The following is a 25,624-nucleotide window of genomic DNA, read 5'->3' on the forward strand; positions in this document are numbered from 1 at the left end:
CCATACCGCTATACCGGCCAGGCCCCTCCCCCACCCTCCGAGTCAATAAAAAAATTAAACTTACCCGTAATGGGGGTGGTCCGGGCCATCCATCCATCCTTCCTTCCTGTAGTGTCCGGGGGCGTTCCGGGTGAAGAGTGAACCGGTCCGGGCTGTCCTTCTCCAGGGGGTCCTCTTCTCCACTCCGGGCAGGCTCCGGCCTAGTACGCTGCATAGACGCCGCTACGCCGTGACGTCAGGTGAGTCGCTGCGCACGGGCGTCACTGCGCAGCGGCGTCTATGCAGCGTACTAGGCCGGAGCCTGCCCGGAGTGGAGAAGATGACCGCCGGAGAAGAAGGACAGCCCGGCCCGGTTCACTCTTCACCCAGAACGCCCCCGGACACTACAGGAAGGAAGGATGGATGGCTCGGACCACCCTGACAGGTAGGGGGAGAGAAGCGGGTGGCGGCGGCGGCCTATGGCCCCGCAAAAGCCACTGCAGATCATTGATTTAAAGCGCCCGCTTTAAATCAATGATCTGCAGTGGTGTCGCAGGGGGTTAAATAGCCGATAACTTATACCGGAATATCGGTATAAGTTATCGCCTATCGGCCCTAACCTGCACCGATTATCGGTATTGGCCCTAAAAAAATGATATCGGTCGATCCCTAGTTCCTGCCATGATACCTGCCTGACACCACACTCCTGTCTGCACATTAAAGAAATTTGAAGCAACTACCTGGTGAGTGCCGTCTATAATTCTTTCTACATGCTATTTTGGAACTCACCTGTGTCTGCGCACACCCCGTGACTACAGCAGTGCCGGACTCTGTGTCTATTCTACGTTGTACAAATTACAATTGGTTGCGCAAAAAACAAGCCCTCATATGGCGTCGTCCCCTACTGCAGCCAGACCCCAGCTCTACTTACTCTAGATTCTGAAAAAGCTTGACATGAGCTGGGGCTGGCTGGGACTAGTGCTTGACAAAGCTAACATTACTGGTCTGTTATACTTATTATAAACTACAGACTGCAATCAAACCTGGTCAGTCCTTGGTTATTGGCTGCCCTCCTTTACGCTAAATATTATCTGATCCCTTCTCCACTCAAAAAACGATATCTTGCTTTCCAACACTATTGGAACCTGAAAGTGGACAGACAGATTCTTAGGCTGCCTTTCTCTCTCTCTGGCGTCCTTAAAGGGGTACTCCGGTGGAAAACTATTTTTTTTAAATCAACTGGTGCCAAAAAGTTAAAAAGAATTGTAAAGTACTTCTATTAAAATCTTAATCCTTCCAGTACTTGTCAGCTGCTGTATGCTCCAGAAGAAGTTGTACAGTTCTTTTCTGTCTGACCACAGTGCTCTCTGCTGTCACCTCTGTCCATGTAAGAAACTGTTCAGAGCAGGAAGAAATCCCCATAGCAAACCTCTCCTGCTCTGGACAGTTCCTGACATGGACAGAGGTGTCAGCAGAGAGCACTGTGGTCAGACTGAAAAGACTCAACTTCCTCTGGAGCATACAGCAGCTGATAAGTACTGGAAGGATTACGATTGTTTAACTGAAGTAATTTACAAATCTGTTTAACTTTCTGGAACCAGTTAATTAAAAAAAAAAAAAAAAAAAAAAAATTCCACCGGAGTATCCCTTTAACGACAATGGACTGGTGGTACTTAACGCACCATGACGTACATTTACGCGCCGACATGGTCGCGAGCACCGGAGCGGTGCTCGCGTCATGCCCGGCAGGTCCCGGCTGCGATCAGCAGCCAGGGACCCGCCGGTAATGGTGGATGTCCGCGATCGCGCGGATGTCCGCCATTAACCCCTCCGATGCCGTGATCAACTCAGATCACGGCATCTGCAGCACTGCGGTACTTTGCAAATTAATTAATACACATATTTGGTATTGCCGCGAGCGTAAAAGTCTGAACTATTAAAATATATTGTTAATCATCCCGTACGGTGAACGGCGTAAACGTAAAAAAAATTTTAAAAGTCAAAAATTTTAGCTTTTTTGTCACATTTTATTCCCAAAAATTTTTATAAAATATTAATAAAAAGTTCAACCTAAACAAAAAAGTGATACTGATAAAAACTACAGATCATGGCGCAAAAAATTAGCCCTCATATCGCCCCATATACGGAAAAATGAGAAAGTTATAGGTGGTCAAAATAGGGCAATTTCAAACATACTAATTTTGTTTAAATGGTTTGAGATTTTTTTTTAAGTGGTACAATTATAGAAAAGCATATAACATGGGTATCATTTTAATCGCATTGACCCACAGAATAAAGAAAATATGTCATTTTTACCGGAAAGTGTACAGCGTGAAAACAAAACCTTCCAAAATTTGCTAAATTGCAGTTTTCTTTTCAATTTTCCCTCATAAATAATATTTGTTTGCTTGCGCCGTACATTTTATGGTAAAATAAGTGATGTAATTACAAAGTACAAATGGTGACGCAAAAAACAAGCCCTCATACGGGTCTGAGGATGGAAATATGAGAGTTATGATTTTTAGAAGGCGAGGAGGAAAAAACGAAAATGCAAAAATAAAATTGGTCTGGTCCTTAAGGGGTTAACTTCGGTATAGTACACAAAGAACAATCTAACAAGTCCTTCATCTAAAAGTGGTCTACTTACATTAACTATATGCCTGATGCAGAGGGAAGAAGCCAAATTATGGGATATTTTGCCTCTACTACATGGTACCTACCTCCTTGAAGCCCTGAAGGGTACATTAAAGGGGTACTCCGCCCCCTTGACATCTTATGCCCTATCCAAAGTATAGGGGATAAGATGTCTGATCACGAGAGGTCCGGCCGCTGGGAACCCACGCGATCTCCAGCCCAGTCCCCCAGCGTTCTGAACATTTCTGTTCAGAATGCTGGCTTCGGCAGGGGATGGTCAGGATGCCCCGGCCCCTCAATTCATGTCTATGGGAGGAGGCCTGCCGCTCGAGCACAGCCGTCACGCCCCCTCTCATAGACATTAAAGGAGGTCTGAAAGCCGGAGTTCTGAAAATAAATGTTCAGAACGCCGGGGTGCCAGGCCGGAGATGGCGGGGGTCCCAGTGGCCGGACCCACCATGATCAGACATTGTATCCCTTATCCTTTGTATAGAGGATTAGATGACTATGGGTGGAGTAACCCTTTAAACCTTCTACAAATCTAATTCCCCTCCCACATTATATGACTTGTCCTTCATTGTTTTTGATTTCTGCAGAGTGTGAGAGGCTACTTCTGAGTTAGGACTCCCCTCCTACTCTCACGTACAAGAGTAATCCGTTGGGCACTGGTATACATTACTCAGATTTCCCCTGGGGATGAATATAGGAAATGGTATAAGATACTTCTCGCCAGGAGACTTTGGTAAGCATGTTTCATGTTATCTTACATTTTTGGCCTAGCTGTTTAGGGCTATTAGGTTTATTCAAGTTTGAAACACAGTCGAAAATAGGAAACTGCACTGTTTCTGCTTGACAAGGGACCACAAGTTTTCTTTTCACTTTTAATCGGACTGTGTTTTAGGGTGTATTCCCATACACAAACAAGACATTTAAAAAAAAAAATTCTTTACAATATTATTTTGATACCAGTGTTTCCATTCATTCTCGTCTGGGGGTATTTGCTAATGTATGGTATTTTTGTAACCCAAATTTTGCATCTTACACTGTATATGGTTCAATTTTATAATTATCAATAAAACATTTATTTAAAAAAATTATAATTTAAGTCTGAGTTGATAAATCACCAACCACAGCAAATAGCTAACCATGCCACACTACATTCAAGTTGTTATCTTGAAAGACTAAAAGAGTTGCACAAAAATATTGTGACTTTTCACCCACTGTCCAAAAACTTGTGACTTTTTAACACCAGAAAAAAATGGTAAACCCAATTATAAATTCCCCCAATATTACTATAAAGCACAAATATGCACATATAAAAAGTACCAACTTACATACTGCATAGAAAGGGTGCAATTCCCCTAAAATAGACACGAGACAGGTGTCTGTGAGGTGTTCCAACATGCCACCACCCAGGCACCTGTCTAGCATCCATTTGGTGAGTCCTTCCCATAGGACAAATGTATTACAATTTATTTCTACAAACTATGTAAATTGTAGTTGTAGTCTAAGTCAGCTTAGAATTGGAGTAGATTTCTGAGGCTGCCACATGGATCAACGAATCACTACTCTTAAAAGGAATCTGTCATCAGTGTCAAGCGCACTAACCTGTTGATACAGGCTTGTTGATACTTACCACGGGCCGATCCGTGGACACATTCGCCCGTTATCCTCCTTAGTCAGATGGCAGGCTTGGTGCACGGGCAGCACTTGAGAATCACGCTGACTTCACTGCTGCTTTTTTAGCCTGCTCGCAGCCGGGCCGAGTAAGGAAGCAGCAGCCGTGACTGACAAGAGGGTGTTCCTGGAGCGCCGCCTGTGTGTCATGGTGGCTGCCCAAATTAGTAGCATAACAGGCGAACAGGGCCACCGATCAGCCTGTGGGAAGTATCATATTCATCAGCGTCACCTGCACTACAAGCCTTTTTTCCGGTACTTTTACATGGGTTAGAAATGCTGTAGTGGAAAATCTACAGAATTTTAACATGTAAATACGCACAAGAAAATCTGCCCCAAGTTGTTTGGATCTTAGGGGTGAATTTTATGCAGAATTACTGCTGTAAATTTGGGAACAGCTTGTGCAAATAAAACCAAACTATAGCTACAGATTCACAGAGCCTACAGCAAACTCTGCAACCATGTGGATTTATTGTGGATCTTGACCTCACTATAGAGGTAGTTTGGGAAAAACTGTTGTCCACCCAACCAGTGTAAAACAACGATACATTTTCAGTTTTTTATACATATAAATATACATATACTTTGTGCGGTGTCCAACCTGGTCCACTACAAAGCCTCTGGTTTAAGGCTTCATGTTCCTCTTATCCCTAGGGGACACTTGCCGTAAATGTACCAACCTGCCGCCTGGTTCTTGGAGCATGTTTACTGTCTCTAAAGCAAGCACAGGAGCTGCATGTGAGTACCGACTGCAGTAGCCAGACGGCACTCACCGCTTATGGTGGAAATCGTCAATAACGCTGAGGAGTGATACTGCTGCACTGGCTATTGATGGGAACCAACAGATACTGATGTGTGTGTTGTGTGACAGATCTGTTATCTCTGTTAAAACAGAAAGTAAAAAAAAAAATCTATATTTTTTTGTTCTGTTCTCTTTTAGGGATGATCCAAAGTCAGTATTTTGGCGCCACCTAATGCATGTAAGATCACAGGTAGAAATCATAGGTAGAAGCTGTTGTTCATGTGATTTTACTATAATTCAGACAAATATATGGCCTTACCCTTATGCTCCCTAATTTTGACCAAGGTGTGAACTTTTTGTTTGTTATATAACTAATTATAGGACAGAAAGGGAATTTTCCTCCAGTAAGCGAAGAAGACATATTGGGGAGAATATATCATTGTTGTTATAGTTGAATTTTTTTTATTGAGCATTATTGTGTGTGTTGGTAACGTGTATGTGCACCAAATTTATTAAAATGGTTGCACAGCATTTGATCATTTTTGAGCAGGTACACATTTACTTGGATTTCACTTCAGTACAGCATTTTCTACAGTTTCCCTGTTACAACCAATTTTGTGACTTATGAACACAGCAAAAAAAGGTAAGACATGTCTGGGTTGGTGTATATTGCAGACTTTCTGGAGGAGTTTGCGACAAAATGTGCGCCTTTTCCCAAAAGTCGCATATAATAAACAACTTAATTTTAAAGATCCCTGCATAATTATATGAAAAGTCACAAAAAATAGCTGTGACATAGAGACAAATATAGAGCAAAAAAAATAGCCTAAATACAATGATAACTTCCGCCACTATCTTGTATAAAGGACCTCATGGCCGGAGGAAGCACGGTGGTCCGTGCGAAACGGAGTCTGTTGCCAGTTTGTCCCCCTACTGCACGTCCTATCCCCCAAGTTTGTGAGTATTTGTCTATGCCTTGCTTACGCAAATAAAGAAGAAGAGAAACGTGGTGAGTCTGCCGGTCTGATTCGTTGTTTTTACTCTATCATTTATAAAGGACAAAAACACTTAGGAAAATGAGTCGTCTTCTTACATATTCTTCTGAAACAGCTTCTCATGTATGTGTGTGAGAGTGTATATATGTGTGTGTGTGTGTGTGTGTGTGTGTGTGTGTGTGTGCGCGTGTGTGTGTAAGGCTGAGCATGAGGCCATAAACTTTGCCTTGAAGTGTGCAATTTTCGGAACTGTCTAGAGCAGCATATGTTTGCAGTGGGAATTTTCTCCTGCTCTGGACAGTTCCTCAAATGGACAGCAGAGGTCAGCAGAGAGCACTGTGGTCATGACACCAGAGGAAATGCATTTCTTTTTTGGATTTCTCTTTAGTATACAGCCCCAAAAAAGTACTGGAAGGATTAAGATTTTATAATAGAAGTGATTTACAAATATATTTAACTTTCTGGCACCAGTTGATGTAAAAAAAAAAAGTTTTCCATGGGAGTACCCTTTTAAAGGGGTACTCCACTGCCCCAGCATCCAAAACATTTTGTTCCGAACACTGGGTGCGGGCAACGGGGGTCGTGACGTTACGGCCACATCCCCTCAATGCAAGTCTATGGGAGGGGGCGTGGCAGCTGCCACGCCCCCTTCCACAGACTTGCATTGAGGGGGCGTGGCCGTAACGTCACTAGGGGCCGTTTGAAAGATGTCATGATCCCATAGCCTGCACCCAGCGTTAGGAACAAAATGTTCTGGACACTGGGGAGGTGGAGTACCCCTTTAATGTCTCTTCTAAAAGCTGCCAATTTTATATACTGGGAAAGAATGGACTGCTAGGTTAGGCACTTTTCTTATATATTGGAAGCAAAGTTTTATACACTTTGATAAACTAGAAGTAGTCAGCTTGTGAGTATATATGGTTTGCTATCCAACTGTATACATTTTATTTGTGGGACACAAAAAAAACCAAAAACCTGCAAACACTTTTACATCTAGCAAATAAACCGCATATGGTCGTGAATGCATATGGACCACATGTACTCACAACATGTACTCCCGTCTGGTCTATTACAGGGGTTACCCCAACATCAAAAGTTATGCACAGGATAGGGGCTATCCAACTGACTGTGGGGGGTTCGACTGCTTGGACCCCCACCAATCACAAAGAGGGAGAACAATTGACCTTCAAATGTACTCAACAATATTGTTAAGAAAGCTCAACAATATTCGGAAGCCCCGTAGTGAATGGATACAGCACTGGCCATTCATGCGCCCTGCTACTCCATTCATTCAGAGCACAACTGATGATCGGCAGGGGTCCCAGCAGTCAGACCCCCACTGATCAGGTTGTTATCCCCTATTCTGTGTATAGGGGATAACTTTTGATCTTGGGATAACCCCTGCAATGGACTGAACGTACTTGACTTGTGACGGTGTAGTCTGCTTCATGATTGCATGTGTTTATTTGCAGCATATAAAAAGCGTATACTGTGCTTTTGCAACCTGCAAATAAAACATAAATAGAAGCGAAGCAGACCACACTTTATCTCACATCAACGACATCTGGACTTATTAACCCCTTAAGGACGCAGGACGTAAATGTACGTCCTGGTGAGGTGGTACTTAACACACCAGGACGTACATTTACGTCCTAAGCATAACCGCGAGCATCGGAGCGATGCCCGTGTCATGCGCGGCTGATCCCGGCTGCTGATCGCAGCCAGGGACCCGCCGGCAATGGCCGACGCCCGCGATCTCGCGGGCGTCCGCCATTAACCCCTCAGGTGCCGGGATCAATACAGATCCCGGCATCTGCGGCAGTTCGCGATTTAAATGAACGATCGGATCGCCCGCAGCGCTGCTGCGGGGATCCGATCATTCAGAATGCCGGACGGAGGTCCCCTCTCCTTCCTCCGTGCGGCTCCCGGCGTCTCCTGCTCTGGTCTGTGATCGAGCAGACCAGAGCATAAGATGACCGATAATACTCATCTGTTCTATGTCCTATACATAGAACAGATCAGTATTAGCAATCATGGTATTGCTATGAATAGTCCCCTATGGGGACTATTCAAGTGTAAAAAAAAATGTAAAAAAATGTAAAAGTAAAAGTAAAAAAAAAGTGAAAAATCCCTTCCCCCAATAAAAAAGTAAAACGTCCGTTTTTTCCTATTTTACCCCCAAAAAGCGTAAAAAACATTTTTTATAGACATATTTGGTATCGCCGCGTGCGTAAATGTCCGAACTATTAAAATAAAATGTTAATGATCCCGTACGGTGAACGGCGTGAACGAAAAAAAAAAAAAAAGTCCAAAATTCCTACTTTTTTAATACATTTTATTAAAAAAAAAATTATAAAAAATGTATTACAAGTTTTTTATATGCAAATGTGGTATCAAAAAAAAGTACAGACCATGGCGCAAAAAATGAGCCCCCATACCGCCACTTATACGGAAAAATAAAAAAGTTAGAGGTCATCAAAATAAAGGGATTATAAACGTACTAATTTGGTTAAAAAGTTTGTGATTTTTTTTAAGCGCAACAATAATATAAAAGTATATAATAATGGGTATCATTTTAATCGTATTGACCCTCAGAATAAAGAACACACGTCATTTTTACCATAAATTGTACGGCGTGAAAACAAAACCTTCCAAAATTAGCAAAATTGCGTTTTTCGTTTTCATTTCCCCACAAAAATAGTGTTTTTTGGTTGCGCCATTCATTTTATGATATAATGAGTGATGTCATTACAAAGGACAACTGGTCGCGCAAAAAACAAGCCCTCATACTAGTCTGTGGATGAAAATATAAAAGAGTTATGATTTTTAGAAGGCGAGGAGGAAAAAATGAAAACGTAAAAATTAAATTGTCTGAGTCCTTAAGGCCAAAATGGGCTGAGTCCTTAAGGGGTTAAAGTCTATGGCTACACCGTGGAATACAATGAAATAACTTTCTGAAGGTATATCGACATATAACGGCAGTGTACACTCAAAACATCTCGTGAACAGTGACTAATCCAGCTGTCTGGTCATACCACAATATAGGACTGCTGTTCAGGACACTAGAAGAGCTGGGTGACAGACATGTAATAATAACTATAAGGGCTTGTTCAGTAAGGATAATTTTTATGCTAAATTTCTTATTGGATTTGCACCATTCAAAATAATCTGGAATTAGGGCTTATTTCCAGTGGAAATAAATGCTGAAATTCAAAGTCCCATTAGACACATGGGCTTCCTGTAGCAGATTTAATCAAAGGAATCCGCAGAATCCGGATCTGTTTTGGAAGTTCTGCACGGAGCAGCAGACTCCCATTGAAGACAAAGGAATGCTGCTGCAGGCACATTACGCACAGAAATTCAGAGCAGAATTTGCTTAGTGTACACTAGAGATGAGCGAACTTACAGTAAATTTGATTCTTCACGAACTTCTCGGCTCGGCAGTTGATGACTTTTCCTGCATAAATTAGTTCAGCTTTCAGGTGCTCTGGAAAAGGTGGATACAGTCCTAGGAGACTCTTTCCACCTTTTCCAGCCCACCGGAGCACCGTAAAGCTGAACTAATTTATGCAGGAAAAGTTAGCAACCGTCGAGCCGAGAAGTTCGTGACGAATCAAATTTACTGTAAGTTCGCTCATTTCTAGTGTACACGCGCCCTAACAATGCTTTAGTGAAGGAATGACAGCGGATTATTTGGGCTCAATCACACTACGGAATCTCCGCTTGCACTGTTTAAGTAGACAGCAATGCATTTCAGATTCCGATAGAACAATGAACACGTTCACTCTTTCAGTGGAGTCTGGGGTTCACAATTTCCTAGTGTGAATGGTGCAGCAGAATCCCACTGTGAACAATGAGAGGCTGCTGCATCATATTTTCTAAGCAGAATTCCGCTCAGAAAATCTGTAGTGTGAATGGGTTCTAATTCAGATCAGGCGGTGTTTACACTACTACAATTTGCTGTGCACATATGCACCGTCCCATTCACTTGAGAGGATATTCCATGCGGATCTCCATAGTGTAAATAAGGCCCAAGTGTTGTCAGGGTCACCCAGCTTTCCCAGGAACAGATATGACCAAAAATCTGCCATTCCTTCAAAGGAAAATTACTATGGCCCATGCAGTGAGCACATTCCGCTCTGAATTTCGAAGAGGAAATTCTAAGTGGAATCCGCTTTCAGGGGTTTGGGACTCTGTTGCTCTGTGCACACGTAAGAAGTTTCATGGTGGAATTTCCGATGTTCATTTTATCTGAGTAATCTGCCAGCAGAAGACCCAATTGGAAGCGAGGCATTTATTTCTGCTGCAGGATCAGAGAAAAAATTTTCCTCATGGAATTTGCTCAGGGTGCAAGGATTCCCAGTGGAATCCAGCGTAAAGGAAAACAGTCACCTGTTCACCCGCACAATAATCTGATACACCGGGTTATAGTGCGGGTGAACAGGAGACCGATGCAGGGTCTTGGACTGCTATCAGTCCGGAACCAGATCCTCCAAAGGCAGTAGGCCTACCCCCTTCAGTAGGCACGAGCGCTCACGTGATGAGCGCTCATGCCTAATGAAGGGGGTACTGAATATTTAAATCTAGCCAGCAGGACCGCCTCAGTGTGCAAATGAGCGCAGGAAGAAGGGGGAACTTTGGAGGATCGGGGTTCCGGACTGCAAGTAGGTATAGCAGTCCGAGACCACGCATCAGTCTCGTGTTCGCTGGGGGGGGGGGGGGGGGGGGCCAGCGAGCCACCGCAATCAGACATCTTATCCCCTAACCAGGGGATAAGATGTCTAGGGGCGTAGTACCCCTTTAAGGAATTTCCAAATAGAATCTGGTGGAGAAATTCTACTCAGAAATTCTGTTGCAGTAGAATCCCACTGCTTTCAATGGGATTCTGCTGCAACGTGTACACAGAGGAATTTCCGCAGCAAAAATATCTGCCATGGAAATCCTGATTCCAGCCTCCGCCGAAAGAATTGACATGTCAATTCTTTTGCAGGAATCTGCTCAGAAATGCATAGCCATCTATGGAGACAGCTAATTTTTGAGCGGTCCCATTTGCAAAATGTCTGCCGGAAAACACAGGTGGATTTTTCTGCATATAGGACTGCTCAGAAATTCTGCAAATATAGGTTTACACATGCTTATTTGGCTGCAGATTATACTTTTGATTTTCCTACCAATTATGTCAGCAGAAAATCTGCACTAGGACAGCTATGCATTTCCGAGTAGATTCTGCTAAAAGACTTGACATTTTAATTCGGAATTCCACAGCGAAAATCTGTTGTGTTAACGGGACAGCGGAAATCCCATTGACCACAATGTTTACTTCACATAGCAGAATTTCCATGCTGAATTTTTAGGGCTATGTTCACACAACGAAATTTTCCAGGGGAATCCCATTGTTTGCTATGGGACTCTGCTGCATTGAGAACAATGTGAAATGTCCGTTCGTTCGGCGGAATTTGCTTGGAAATGCATTGCCGTCTATGGAGACTGTGCATTTCTGAGTGGTCCTAGGGCTGACATTGCCACCCGTGTTTTCAGGCGAACCACATTTTCCGCCATACGAACATAGCTTAAAGGGTAGCTCCCACTATCCTATTTTTTTTTTGATAGCCCGTTCCCCCCCCCCCCCCCCCGCTACGGCACTAGCCCGTTCCCTCCTCCACCCCCCCCTCCCCCTGCATACCCCGTTCCCCCATTACACTTGCAGTTACTGCAGAGTCCAGCAGCGGGCGTGCAGGGACAGCGGCGGCAACAAAGCGGCGGCGGCGATGTTCGGGAGAAGTGGCCTCCCAGCCAGTGGCCGGGGAGCCAATGCGCTCGCTCCTGCCTGTCTGATTGACAGGCAGGGAGCTAGTGCAGCCTAACTGAAAAAGGACTGATTGCCAGGCCAAAATCAGTCCTTTTTCAGTAGCCGGTTTTTAAGTGTAAATTAAACCCTTTTTAATGAAAAAAAAATAATAAAAGTATATTAGAGATATGTTGTAGTACATAAGTACTACAACATATCAAAAAATAAAGTTGGTGACAGTGCCCATTTAAGGCCATGTTATTGCAACCAAAATTGCACAGAATGGCCGCCCTGAAAACACTGGTGGACATTTTGCTCATTTGCTTGTTTTGGCAGCGCCAAAACCGATCGGAAATTTGCCGTCTCTATAGACGCCAATGCATTTTCAAGCGGAATATGCAGAAACATTGGACAGGTTCAATGTTTCCGCAGACACCAGCACTTCGGCAGCAGATTTTGTCGTGTGCACAATGCAGCAGAATACTATTGAAGTCAATGGGACTTTGCTGCAGAGGAATCTTACCGTGGAATTCAGCTCTGAAATTCCTACGGCTATGTTTAGAGAGCGAAATATCTGCAATTCCGCAAAATTTTGCCGGAATTCTGTGCTCTTTAAACACAGAATTCTGCAAATTCAAGCCCCATTGAGTTCAATGGGATGGTCTTTAAAGGGGTACTCTGGCGCTTAGACATCTTATCCCCAAACCAAAGCGTGTTCGCTCTGGGTCTGATTACTGTCGATCATGGGGCCGGAGCATTGTGACATCAAGGCTCCGCCCCGTGTGACATCACGCTCCGCCCCCCTCAAATAAAGCATATGGGAGGGGGCGTGACAGCTGTCACGCCCCCTCCCATAGGCTTGCATTGAGGGGCAGAGCATGATGTCACACAGGGGCAGAGCCTTGACGTCACAACGCTCTGGCCCCGTGATCGACAGTAATCATTCCCGGAGCGAACACGCTCCGGGGACTGATTTTAACCGGGTGTGCAATTTCAGTGGCGGGACCCCCGCGATCAGACATCTTATCCCCTATCCTTTAGATAGGGGATAAGATGTCTAAGCGCCGGAGTACCACTTTAAATTTAGCAGAATGCAGAATTTCCGCTGTGTGAATGGGACAGCGGAATCCTATTGAAGTAAACGGGCAGTAAATTCTGGCGGAATATCCGTGTGAACATAGTCTAAGGGTACGTTCACGCTGGCGGATTTATTTTTGGGTTTCCCGCTGTTTATTTGAAAGGGGGTTGGCTCTTCTCGGCGGTCCGCAGCAGATTTTCTGCTGCGGAAAATCCCCCTCAAGCCCCATTAAAGTCAACAGGGTCTGTGTCAGATTTTCCGCAGCGGAAAATCTGCTGCAGACAGCCGAGAAGAGCCCGCCCACTTTCAAATAAGCAGCGGGAATCCCGCAAATAAATCCGCCCGTGTCGACGTATCCTAAAACTGGATTACACTAAGAAATTCTGTCCTGTGAAAGGGCTAACTCATACTGAGGAAAATCGGGTTGAAACCACAAATTCACACGGGAAGAATTTCCGCCTCAAGTTAAAGCTCATGGACTTCTATGGGATTCCGCACTCCCATACACGCTTCTGAAATTCCGCTTGCGGAATTTCAGAAGCGTGAATGGGAGTGCGGAATCCCATAGAAGTCTATGGGCAGTAATTTGAGGCGGAATTACGCAAACTGAAATTCCGCCGTGTGAATAGACCCTAAAGGAGCAGGAAGATTTTAGCGCGGAAATTTTCAATGTATTTTCTCAGTGTGAATGTACATACAATTTGCCAGCAGCGTTTCCCAACCAGGGCGCCTCCAGCTGTGGCAAAACCCGGGCATGCTGGGAGTTGTGGTTTTGCCACAGCTGGAGGCACCCTGGTTGGGGAATCTTGTAAAACTTTCTCCGTGCTAGAAGTGGATATACCTGTAGTAAACCCCCAGGGGCCCCTGGCAGTCCTGGCCTCACACTTTACCTCACTGACCGCACAATTTCCAGTCAGAGATTTTTTTTTTTTTTTTTCACAACTACTCTGGCGCGTCATTATTGAAAACTTTATTGCACAACGCCGCGCCGGACAAAGTCTCATCTCGGAAGGAGGGCGGTTAAAAAAATACAAAACCTAAAAACCTCAAACTGCAACATTACCTGAAACATAACCCGTAGCGTCAGGTCAGTGGGTTCACCCTTGTTCTAGAAATGGGGGACGGACAAAAAAAAAAAAGGGGCGTCCTCCAGCGCCTTACTCTAGAACTACACGTCCCGTCGTGCGCCGCGCGCGCTCAAGAAACAGCGCAGGCGCAGTACTCCTTTCTCTCTCTCTCTCTTCTCTCTCTCTCCCTCCCCCCCCCTTCTTGATTCCAAGTTTGGAGCTTTTCAGCTGGCAGCCCTTGGCCCATCATGTAGGTGCAGAGCCCCGGGATCTCGGCTGCAGCTTGCAAGTGCTGGAAATCTATTTTGACGGAGCGGAGAGGACGGCCATCTCTGCACGTTAAGACAAAGGTGTAAGAGGGGGAAATCTGCTGTGCAATCCAGTAAGAAGAGCCTGTGCAAGCACATCCTGCAACCCCAGCTGCTCTGCAGGAAGATCTGGAGCTGCAGTTTGCATCTTTGTTGTAAAACTACACATAGAGAGAGAGAAGAGAGAGGCAAAGTCTTTGTGCACCCCTCCCCTCCCCCCTCCCATCAAAGCAAAGGGGAGAATGTCTCAGCCTGGTAAAGGAGGTAAGGGATCAACATTGTGGAGTTTGCACGGTGCAAATGCAAAATCTCCAGTGTGCATATGAGAGTGCATGGGTGCAGGGAGCTGGCTGCAAGTGCATTAGCAAGTTTGAGCTTTCCCTGGTGCAGTTGCATTTCCTGTTTGCTAGCTGCCCTTCTGCAGAGTTCCTGCAAGGCAGGGCTTCCATGCAACATGTCTGTAGATCACCACTCCTAGTGCAATCCTCATCCCAGCCATTTACATGGCTGCACATTTCACTTCTCACACAGTGGAATGTACTTTCTGCACCAGCCCCTGCATGCACAGGTTTAAAGTGCATGCATTTTATTTATTATTATTATAATTATTATTGTTTTGCTCTGTTGCTTTATATTATTTTGCAGGGAATGTTGGGAATGATTTAGCTAAATTTTGATTTTTATTTAGCAGGCCATGAATGCACTTTATTTATTGATTTATTTATGTTGCATGAATTCTGTTTCCAGGTGACTTGGTTCTCACTTTTAGGTTGCATTGTCTTTTTACTTGTTGTGCAGGATTGCATTGTCTAGTGCAGGGGGGGGGGGGGGGGAGGGTGCAGGGAAAAAATAGCAATTGTGAAATAGTTTTTTTTATATATATTTTTATTTTATTTAGCATTTTAGTTTTTTAATGCATTTAGTAGAATCTTTGCATAGGTACAGTGGGCCCTCACGTTACAATATTAATTGGTTCCAGGACGACCATTGTATGTTGAAACCATTGTATGTTGAGACCATGGCTCTATGGAAATCTGGTAATTGGTTCTGAAGCCACCAAAATGTCATCCAAAAATAGGAAAATGTGAGGATTAAAGAAAAATAAGTGGATAACTAATATAGATAAAGCAAATCCTTACATATAAAAGTAAGAAAGAGTTGCTGGGAGCTGTAAATCACTGTCTGGCAGTGTTTCCCAACCAGGGTGCCTCCAGCTGTTGCAAGACTACAACTCTCAGCATGCCCAGACAGCCTTCGGCTGTCTGGGCATGCTGGGAGTTGTAGTTTTGCAACAGCTGGAGGCACCCTGGTTGGGAAATACTGGTCTATGTAGAGGACAGGAGCTTCTTCAGGGTCCTGTACAGAACACGCAATGTCCTAAAAAAGTAACATGGTACAGGTAAATAGTAGTACAGAACATGTAATACCTCCCTGTACTGTAGGGGGCGCTACCACACACCAGTCAGTGCATGCACTTCAGTAATACAGAGGATTTACCAGTAAAATGCCCATTCTGATTGGTCAGTTCTTCCGGTTATTGACACATTTCGCAGATCTGGATTGTCTGTAGCATTGTATGTTGAGTCTGGTTTCAAGTTACAATGGTCCAGAAAAGACTATGGTATGTTGAGGCCATTGTAAGCTGAGGGATCACTGTATATTTTTTGCATTTTATAGTACCGTATTTGAGGTTTGAGTTGCTGCAGTTTGTGTGGTTGCAGTTCATTCAGCTGTGCACAGCCTCCCCCTCCCCTCATATACCTTCTTCAGACTGGAATTACTCACTGCCCTCTTTTTCTTATGCCTTTTGCACAGTCAGGCCCGGTATTGATTGGCGCAGTGTTGATGATATACACTGAGCTATTTAAAACGTTCTTTAGTGAAGACTATTTTAGCAGTCCAGCCCCTAAGGCCTTGCCGGGGGCTGAAGAAGCCAATGAAATAACGCACTGGGGGGGAAATGGGAGAACTAGTGCTGCGGGTTAATAGAGGGATTAAACATGAACTCTGTTTGCGGATTCTTTCGAAGTCCTGTCTTACTGCTGATGGGATCCGTCAAGTGTTTTTCTAGGCTTATTTATGGATAAATGGTTGGAGTTAAGGGGTGTTAACTTGTATCTAAATGTGTTGGAAGGGGATAGTCTAAAGAAAAAAATAACAAAAAACGTATTTTATAAGGCCGGGTTCACACAGCGTTGTTTGTTACAAATCATATGCCAAGATATGCGATGAAAAGTTTATGCAATGCAAAAACCATGTTTTTCATGGCAATATGTGCTGCAGTTCACACCGTAAACTAGGGCTGGGCAGTAGACCGGTTCATACCGAATACCAAAATTTTTGTGCTGCACGATATGAATTTTAACCCATACCGCAATACCGGTTTGGCCCCTCCCCCTCGGGAATGAATGAATCAGTGTTGCGCTGTCCCCACATCGGGGAACTAATCGTATGTGACCCGCGAGCGCCGTTCTGCCCCCCAATTCATTATCAGCCCAGTGCTGTCCCCAGCGGGGTAAATACTCACATGTCACCCCGGCTGGTGATAGGCTGAGCCCACTGTCATGTAAGAAGCCGGCCAAAGCTCCTTACATGACAGTGGGCTACATGAGGCGGAACATCGCTGCGGACAGTGATAGGCTGACGGCTGTCCAACGTTGCCGCCCACAGCATGAGGCCGACGTAGGAACATGCGTTGGTTTAACGCACAGTATAGAGTGTCAGCGCCGGCGGCCGCAACAAACAGGACGAGGAGGGCAGCGCTTGCGGGTGACATGTGAGTCTTTACCTCGATGGGGGCAGCGCTGGGCTGATAATTAATTTGGGGAGGAGGAGGGGGGGGGAGAGATAGAGGGGAGGAGAAGGAAATACCGTTATATACCGTGGAACCGCCAAAAGTTAAAAAAAAATACTGTGATACACATATTTGGTCATACCGCCCAGCCCTACCGTAAACTATGGCATGTGTTTTTTTTTTTTTTTTTTTTTATCAACATGCATTTCAAATATGGTGGCTAAAGTGACATTACTAATTCTAAGCAAAAAAGGGTTTGAAATGCAGGATGTTATATTGAATGTGGCAAATCGGCATCCACGGCTACGATGCAGCCTCAATGTATTTTGTTTTACCATAACACTCACTCAGGCCCCATTCACACAGAGGAATTTCCCAGTGGAATCTGGTGGGAAAATTCAATTTGGAAATGCTGTGGCAGCAGACTCCCATTGTTTTCAATGGGATTCTGCAGCATCATGCACACGGCAGAATTTCCGATGCGGAAATTTTAATTCTGGACTCCACAGAAAGGATGAACATGTCAGTTGTTTCTGCAGAATCTGCTCAGAAATGCATTGCCGTCTATGGAGACTGTGCATTTCTGAATGGTCGTAGCACCAGCTTTTTCTATACAATCCGGGACCTGCAGAATTTTGGAAATTGCAATGTGTGAATTGAGCTTTGGGGTCGAGACCTGGGGCCTATTATAGAGCTGCACAGCGTCTATGTGCTGCAGTATATGCCCTGTCAAGTGTAGTACAAGCAGACATATTCTTTCCTAGAAGCAGTGCTTCGAGGGAAAAATATTTCTGTAGTCTTTTTTATTTTTTCTTGTGTGATTGGTACAGTATTCAACAAAAGAAGCCTCTTTATGACATTTGAGATATACAGAGGTACATTAGAGGCCTTACAAACTTCAATGGGCCCCACTACTCCCCCCCCCCATTGCACACTCAGCTAGGGTGAGCAAGCATGCACTGTCATTTGGGAGAAGAGAAAGCCACTACCAGACTCCATTGGCTGCAGTTTAGGCTAGGACCACATCTATGTCAAAGGCTCCGTCATAGTTTCCAAACAAATGGAGTGAACAGAGCCGGATGGTCCATTGCCTGATCGACGCCAACGGATCCTGAGAGATCCCTTTGACTTTAATGGATTGGATTTCTGTCCTGTGTCTGTCATTTTGCAGGATTCTAACAGGGAATTATTTTTTTTTTATAATTTGGTGTGGGGGGGGGGGGGCTAATCTGAGGCACATGACAGGAGCTCTTTGCGCAGCCATATTATGGTCTTCCGGGCTTGTTCGGTAATCTGCCCTAGAAGTATAAGGGTATGTTGACACTGGAACCTCTGCTTGCAGAATTCTGCTTAGATTCCACCTGGCGGCTTCTGGCAGTAGGATGAACCTGTGGCGCCACAATTGGCGGTGAAGCAGTATGTGCGTAATTCCTCCAAAAGAATGAACCTGTTCATTCTTTTGGCAGATCAATTTCAGCGGAGGAATTCTCCAATTCCATCATGAGAATGTGTGTTTGCGGAAGGCCCATTCACACAGCGGAATTCCGTAATGTAAACATTGCCTAATACATCAGGTGATGGATCATGACACCATTATTTCTCTGTTGGTTTAGTGTGGGGACAACACCTTTAGATACAGCCATGGTCAAAAGTACCTCTTTAACTGCCCTTTTACTGCTGATACTATACATAAATAAATAGTTCAATGTGTATGCAGCTCTACTTTGACCTATAGGTAGCTATGAGTACAGGGTGGGCCATTTATATGGATGCGCCTTAATAAAATGGGAATGTTTGGTTATATTAACTTCCTGTTTGTGGCACATTAGTATATGTGAGGGTGGCGAAACTTTTCAAGATGGGTGGTTACCATGGCGGCCATTTTGAATCCAACTTTTGTTTTTTCAATATGAAGAGGGTCATGTGACACGTCAAACTTATCGGGAATTTCACAAGAAAAACAATGATGTGCTTAGTTTTAACATAACTATATTGTTTCATGAGTTATTTACAAGTTTCTGACCACTTATAAAATGTGTTCAATGTGCTGCCCATTGTGTTGGATTGTCAATGCAAGCCTCTTCTCCCACTCTTCACACACTGATAGCAACACTGCAGGAGAAATGCTAGCACAGGCTTCCAGTATCTGTATACACTGCTATATACTACTATATACACCGCAGGAGAAATGCTAGCACAGGCTTCTAGTATCCATATACACTGCTATATACTACTATATACACCGCAGGAGAAATGCTAGCACAGGCTTCCAGTATCCGTAGTTTCAGGTGCTGCACACCTTGTATCTTCACAGCATAAACAGTTGCCTTCAGATGACCCCAAAGGGAGTGGGAGAAGAGGGTTGCATTGACAATCCAACACAATGGGCAGCACATTGAACACATTTTATAAGTGTTTAAACAACAACAAAAAACGTGGTCTCAAATGGCTGGAGGTGCTCAACCTCAAATGCAGTTGTGCATTTATACTGGGGGAGCAGATCCTGCCCTTGTAGTCCGTTGCTAGGGGCAATCCCCAGCATAAAAATGCATACAATGGAGGATGCCTGCAGCGGACTACAAGTGCCACAATAGAATCCTACACCAGATACAGTGTGGATGTGTAACAATTAGAATAATACAATACAGAAATTTAGGTGCACTACGTTGGGTCCTGTGCCATTTGAGAAACCTTGGTGTTGGTGTGCGGGCTCTGGTGTGTCCTTCCTATAAGGATACACTGGCGAATGTCTCAATTTTAACATCTGTGTTGAGGGATAGCCAATGTCATTGTATACATCTACCACAGTAGTGCACCTAAATTTCTGTATTGTAACATTATATAAGTGGTCAGAAACTTGTAAATAACTCATGAAAGAATTAAATTACGTTAAAACAAAGCACATCATTGTTTTTCTAGTGAAATTCCCAATAAGTTTGATGTGTCACATGACCCTCTTCCTATTGAAAAAACAAAAGTTTCCCCCCCTCACATATACTAATGTGCCACAAACAGGAAGTTGATTTCACCAACTATTCCCATTTTATTAAGGTGTATCCATATAAATGGCCCACCCTGTATATCACGGTATATACACTGCTCAAAAAAATAAAGGGAACACTAAGATAACACATCCTAGATCTGAATGAATGAACTAATCGTCTGAAATACTTTCGTCTTTACATAGTTGAATGTGCTGACAACAAAATTACACAAAATGTATCAATGGAAATCAAATTTATCAAACCATGGAGGTCTGGATTTGGTATGGAGTCGCACTCAAAATCAAAGTGGAAAACCACAGTACAGGCTGATCCAAGTTTCATCTAATGTCCTTTTTAAAACAAGTCAAAATGAGGATCAGTAGTGTGTGTGGGTGGCCTCCATGTGCCTGTATGACCTCCCAACAATGCCTGGGGTCTGAGGATCTCATCTCGGTACCTAATGGCAGTCAGGCTACATCTGGCAAGCACATGGAGGGCTGTGCGCCCCCCCCCCCCCCCCACAGTAATGCAACCCCACACCATTACTGACCCACCGCCAAACTGGTCATGCTGGAGGATGTTGCAGGCAGCGGAACGTTCTCCACGGCGTCTCCAGACTCTGTCACGTCTGTCGCATGTGCTCAGTGTGAACCTGCTTTCATCTGTGAAGAGCACAGGGCGCCAGTGGCGAATTTGCCAATCTTGATGTTCTCTGGCAAATGCCAAACGTCCTACACGGTGTTGGGCTGTAATCACAACCCCCACCTGTGGATGTCGGGCCCTCATACCACCCTCATGGAGTCTGAGTGGACATATGCACATTTGTGGCCTGCTGGAGGTCATTTTGCAGGGCCCTGGCAGTGCTCCTCCTTGCACAAAGGCGGAGGTAGCGGTCCTGCTGCTGGGTTGTTGCCCTCCTACGGCCTCCTCCACGTCTCCTGATGTACTGGCCTGTCTCCTGGTAGCGCCTCCATGCTTTGGACACTACACTGACAGACACAGCAATCCTTCTTGCTACAGCTCGCATTGATGTGCCATCCTGGATGAGCTGCACTACCAGAGCCACTTTTGTGGGTTGTAGACTCCCTCTCATGCTAGAATGACAGCACTGCCAGCATTCAAAAGTGACCAAAACATCAGCCAGGAAGCATAGGAACTGAGAAGTGGTCTGTGGTCATCCACTGCAGGACCACTCCTTTATTGGGAGTGTCTTGCTAATTGCCTATAATTTCCACCTGTTGTCTGTTCCATTTACAGAACAGCCTGTGAAATTGATTGTCAATCAGTGTTGCTTTCTGAGTGGGTTGACTTGGAGTTACATTGTGTTGTTTTAAGTGTTCCCTTTAATTTTGTTTGAGCAGTGTAGCTTTTTTGAGCAGTGCACATGTATTCTTCTGATGTAGCCAATGCACATGGGGGGGGGGGGGGGGGGGCTTACTATGTTTTAATTTGGGGTGGGGGATTGAGATGTTTATTACCTCTTTTTCCCAGACACAAAAAAAAGTTAAATTGGCTCCGAAAGCCTTTGGTATTCTTCCCCGCCCCTCTGTATACATACAATGCCTTTCTGTGACTGCGTACAGCAAATACAGCCTGACTGATTAGTGTGCAAATGGAGTTTTTCCCTATACAGCCCCCCAGGCAGCACTTAATTCTTCCAGGCTCCTGTTGAGGTCTACAAGAGGATTGTGGGAAAGTGAGTAGCAGAATAAAACTTTTGGTTTTGTTGTGCTTATTTATTTATAACTACTTTTAGGGGTTTAACTTTTGGAGGAAAAAAAACTGTTGCGGTCCTGAGATCCGAGCTAGGTGCTGGGACGAGAAGGCAGAAGCACTTGGCTGATCACTGTGCTCCTTCAACTGTGTATGACTCTGCCCGGCAGATACTCTGAGACGTGATTAGAGCAGTGTATGAATTCAAAGTCTATGAATCCATAGTGTGCTATACTTGCCTCTCAAAGGATAAGCCAAACAGAGCTTCACAAAGCGAGAAGGGTACAGTGCTTAGCAGAGTGCTTCTACGTCTCCACCAGTGGGCACCTTGGGAGTCAGAACCCCACCAAGGAAAACTTCTGACTTCACTGTTACATAAGTTTTCTTTATATGTTGGTTGCCCTTTAACTAAATAATCCATTTATGTCCCTCCAGTGCTTTAGTGTTCAGTAAATCAAGTCTCTCTTACCCAGTGCTTCTTTACTTCCCAATGCGGGCACACGTTTGTGAAGTCTTCACACTCTGCCGCCTGCTCGTTTTGTGAGTAAAAGGATTTATTCAAACGCAACGCGTTTCGCAGCGCAAGCACGGTGAAACGCGTTGCATTTGAATAAATTCTTTTACTCACCAGACGTGTCCTATCTTGGTCAGCGCCGTTATCCCCCCCCCACCACCACCCTGTGGAAGTCTTTACCTGCCGTGTCTCACTAAGGTCGGGGAGGCTGCAGACCAGGCTTATCCACTCACCCAAGCTGACCTCTGGTAAGAGTTTCTTACTACACTAGCCTGAACCTTACAGTGGTGATTTTACGCTTTTGTTTTAACCCCTGCTTGTTTTGGCCAACAGTAATTCCTCCTGCCCCTTCCACCAAATCCTTGCACATGCACACTCAGCTAGTCTGAGCAAGCATGCATTAGGAGAAGAGAGAACCCCTACCAGACTCCATTGGCGGCAGATTAGGCTAGGATCACATTTGTGTCAAAGGCTGTCATAGGTTCCAAACAAGTGAAGTGAACAGAGTATGTTCGACACAAACAGATCCTGAAAGACTCCTTTGACTTTAATGGGTTCTGTTAAATTTACGTCTGGTGTCTGTCATAGAATTCCAACAGGGAAAAAAATGCTTCCTGCTAAAGTTTTTTTATTTTTTATTGGCCCGTTATTTAAACAGTATAAATGACTGAGGCCCCAAACAGGAATCTCCGATGCAGATGTGAATGAAGTCTTATCTCTTGGGAGCACAAAAGAATCGGGCAATAAAATTTACCATGACAGGAGCTGGGTTGTTTTATAATCTGCCCTAGAAGTATAAAGGTATGTTCACACTATGGAATTCCGATCAGAGATGCCGTCTGGCAGGGACAATTTTTGGAATTCCTGCAACAAATCTTCAACAGGCGAATACTTCCTTAAAGGAGAAATCAAAAACAATTTACTGTTCTAAAGCAGGTTAGAACAGAACTTGGGTTGTGATTTAGTTGCATTATTATTATTATCTGATAATGTGATAGCTTCTGCCTATCAGATAAAGGACTCAGCAGCAGAGACATGTGCACAAAGCTACATACAGTAGCCGACAGTAGGCTGCTTATATTATGGGAGTTTTGGGAGATCAGTGCATGGGTGGGAGTCATAAAAGGCCTTAGAGTGACTACTGAGGAAGTGGGTGGGCAGCTTCTCCTGTAACACTATACAATTGCCCTTAGCAAAGGGTACAGAACACCACTGACTAATTCCCTCAAAAAGGAGGTGAAACAGGAAAGCATGGATTACTTTTTGAAGCATACACTTTCATTTCAGGTAACTTATCAGGATAAGCTGCCGTTTGTGTGCATGAGGAGCAGCGCTATTTCTGGTCAATATATATTTTGTATTCAGAATTTTTTTTTTTTTTTAAGCAGATGTCTACTCTGTAAGCTTCATCACTAATCTGCAGTTCTCACAGAGCTGGTGAGCAGAGTCCACTTCTCCATCCCTCCATAGACTTGTATTGCTTGTCTTGCAGACACAGGAAAGCTGAGCTGATTTTCAGAGAATAAAATTGAGCAACACAAGATATAATTGATATAATTATAAGATATATATTACAAAGTTTCTTTTTATAATTGCTTCTACTATTGATCTATGCACAGATGGTTGAAATGACAGTTCCTACTTAACCCCTTAAAGACGCCGGACATAAATGTACGTCCTGGTGAGCTGGTGCTTAACTCACCTGGACGTACATTTACGTCCTATGCATAACTGCGAGCATCGGAACGATGCTCGGGTCATGCGTGGCAGGTCCCGGCTGCTGATAGCAGCCAAGGACCCGCCGGTAATGGCGGAAATCCGCAATCACGTGGATGTCCGCCATTAACCCCTTAGATGCCGTGATCAATACAGATCACGACATCTGCAGCATCGCGGTCACTAAAATGGATGATTAGATTGCCTGCAGCACTGCCGCAGCAATTTGATCATCCAGAACGGCAGACGGAGGTACCCTCACCTGCCTCCGCTGCCTTCCACGGGTCTTCTGCTCTGGTCTGCGATCGAGCAGACCAGGGCAGAAGATAACCAATAATACTGATCAGTGCTATGTCTTATGCATAGCACTGAACGGTATTAGCAATCAAATGATTGCTATAAATAGTCCCCTATGGGGACTATTAAAGTGTAAAAAAAAAAGTGAGAAAAATGTGAAAAACCCCTCCCCCCCCCCCAATAAAAACTTAATTGTCCCATTTTTCCCTATTTCACCCCCAAAAAGTGTAAAAAAAAAAAAAAAAAAAAATATCTCTATCTCTCTCTCTCTGAAAAATTAAAAAGTTATAGGTCTTCAAAATAGGGGGATTTTAAACGTACTAATTTGGTTAAAAAGTTTGCTTTTTTTATTTTTTATTTTTTTTAGCGCAACTGTAATAGAAAAGTACGTTATCACGGGTATCATTTTTATCGTATTGACCCAAAGAATAAAGAACACATGTCATTTTTACCTTAAATTGTACGACATGAAAACAAAACATTGCAAAATTTGCGGTTTTCTTTTTAATTTCCCCCACACAAATAGTATTTTTGGGGTTGCGCCATACATTTTATGGTAAAGTGAGTGATGGCATTACAACGGACAACTGGTTGCACAAAAATACAAGCCCTCATACTAGTCTGTGGATGAAAATATAAAAGCTATGATTTTTTTGAAGGTGAGGAGGAAAAAACGTAAAAATAAAATTGTCTGAGTCCTTTAAGGCCCAAATGGGCTGAGACCTTAAGGGGTTAGTGACATTAATAAGTGTCAGACATTGTGCAACATTGGCGAAGGTTGACCTACACGATAATGCCACATTTGGATTTGGAAGCTGCAGTTGAATTAGGGATAAGGTTGAAGATTATAAAAATCCTGGGAAAAGGAGAGAAGTCACCATTTGCCTTTAATCCCTGAAGAACACTTGTCAAACATCTCAGGGAGGTAAAGTGTCTAAAGGAGAAGTTTTTTTTCTTTGTATAATTCCTGGGCTGTCTGTATAGAAAAATAAAAAAATAGACAGGACTCCCTTGTCTATCCCCTTTCTGACTAGTCCAGGCTGTCTGGACATGTTAGAAGTTGTAGTTTTGCAACAGCTGGAGACGCACTGTTTGGAGAACACTGCGCTAGTCAGTAAGGAGATAGCTGAAACCACTGGGGTTGGGGACTTTTTGTGTAATATCAGAATACCAGGCTATTACTGTTAGGAGTAGTGAAGGTGTCATGAGGGATGCCCCAAAAGGACAGGGAAAACCTCTATTGAAATAATGCATCAATAGTCAACAAGGACCTCCCTGAAAAAGCCTTTTTAAATGCAGACCTGTAAGGCTATATTCACACGACAGAAATTCCTGCAT

At 44.1% G+C, this 25,624-nt stretch overlaps 2 protein-coding genes across 3 annotated transcripts in view; one reads left to right on the plus strand and one right to left on the minus strand.

Moving 5' to 3' along the window:
- Positions 1–25,624, minus strand: part of ABCA5 (ATP binding cassette subfamily A member 5) — a 203,305-nt gene that overhangs the window by 167,803 nt on the left and 9,878 nt on the right. The window lies entirely within an intron of this gene.
- The window catches only part of MAP2K6 (mitogen-activated protein kinase kinase 6), a 70,053-nt gene continuing 58,572 nt past the window's right edge, over positions 14,144–25,624 (plus strand). For both annotated transcript variants that reach the window (XM_056550202.1, XM_056550203.1), the window contains exon 1: positions 14,144–14,532. In XM_056550202.1, the coding sequence (XP_056406177.1) occupies positions 14,511–14,532 (22 nt within the window). In that variant the 5' untranslated portion in view covers positions 14,144–14,510. The remainder of the gene's footprint in view (positions 14,533–25,624) is intronic.

This window comes from Hyla sarda, chromosome 13 (assembly GCF_029499605.1).
Source record: "Hyla sarda isolate aHylSar1 chromosome 13, aHylSar1.hap1, whole genome shotgun sequence".
NCBI lineage: Eukaryota > Metazoa > Chordata > Amphibia > Anura > Hylidae > Hyla > Hyla sarda.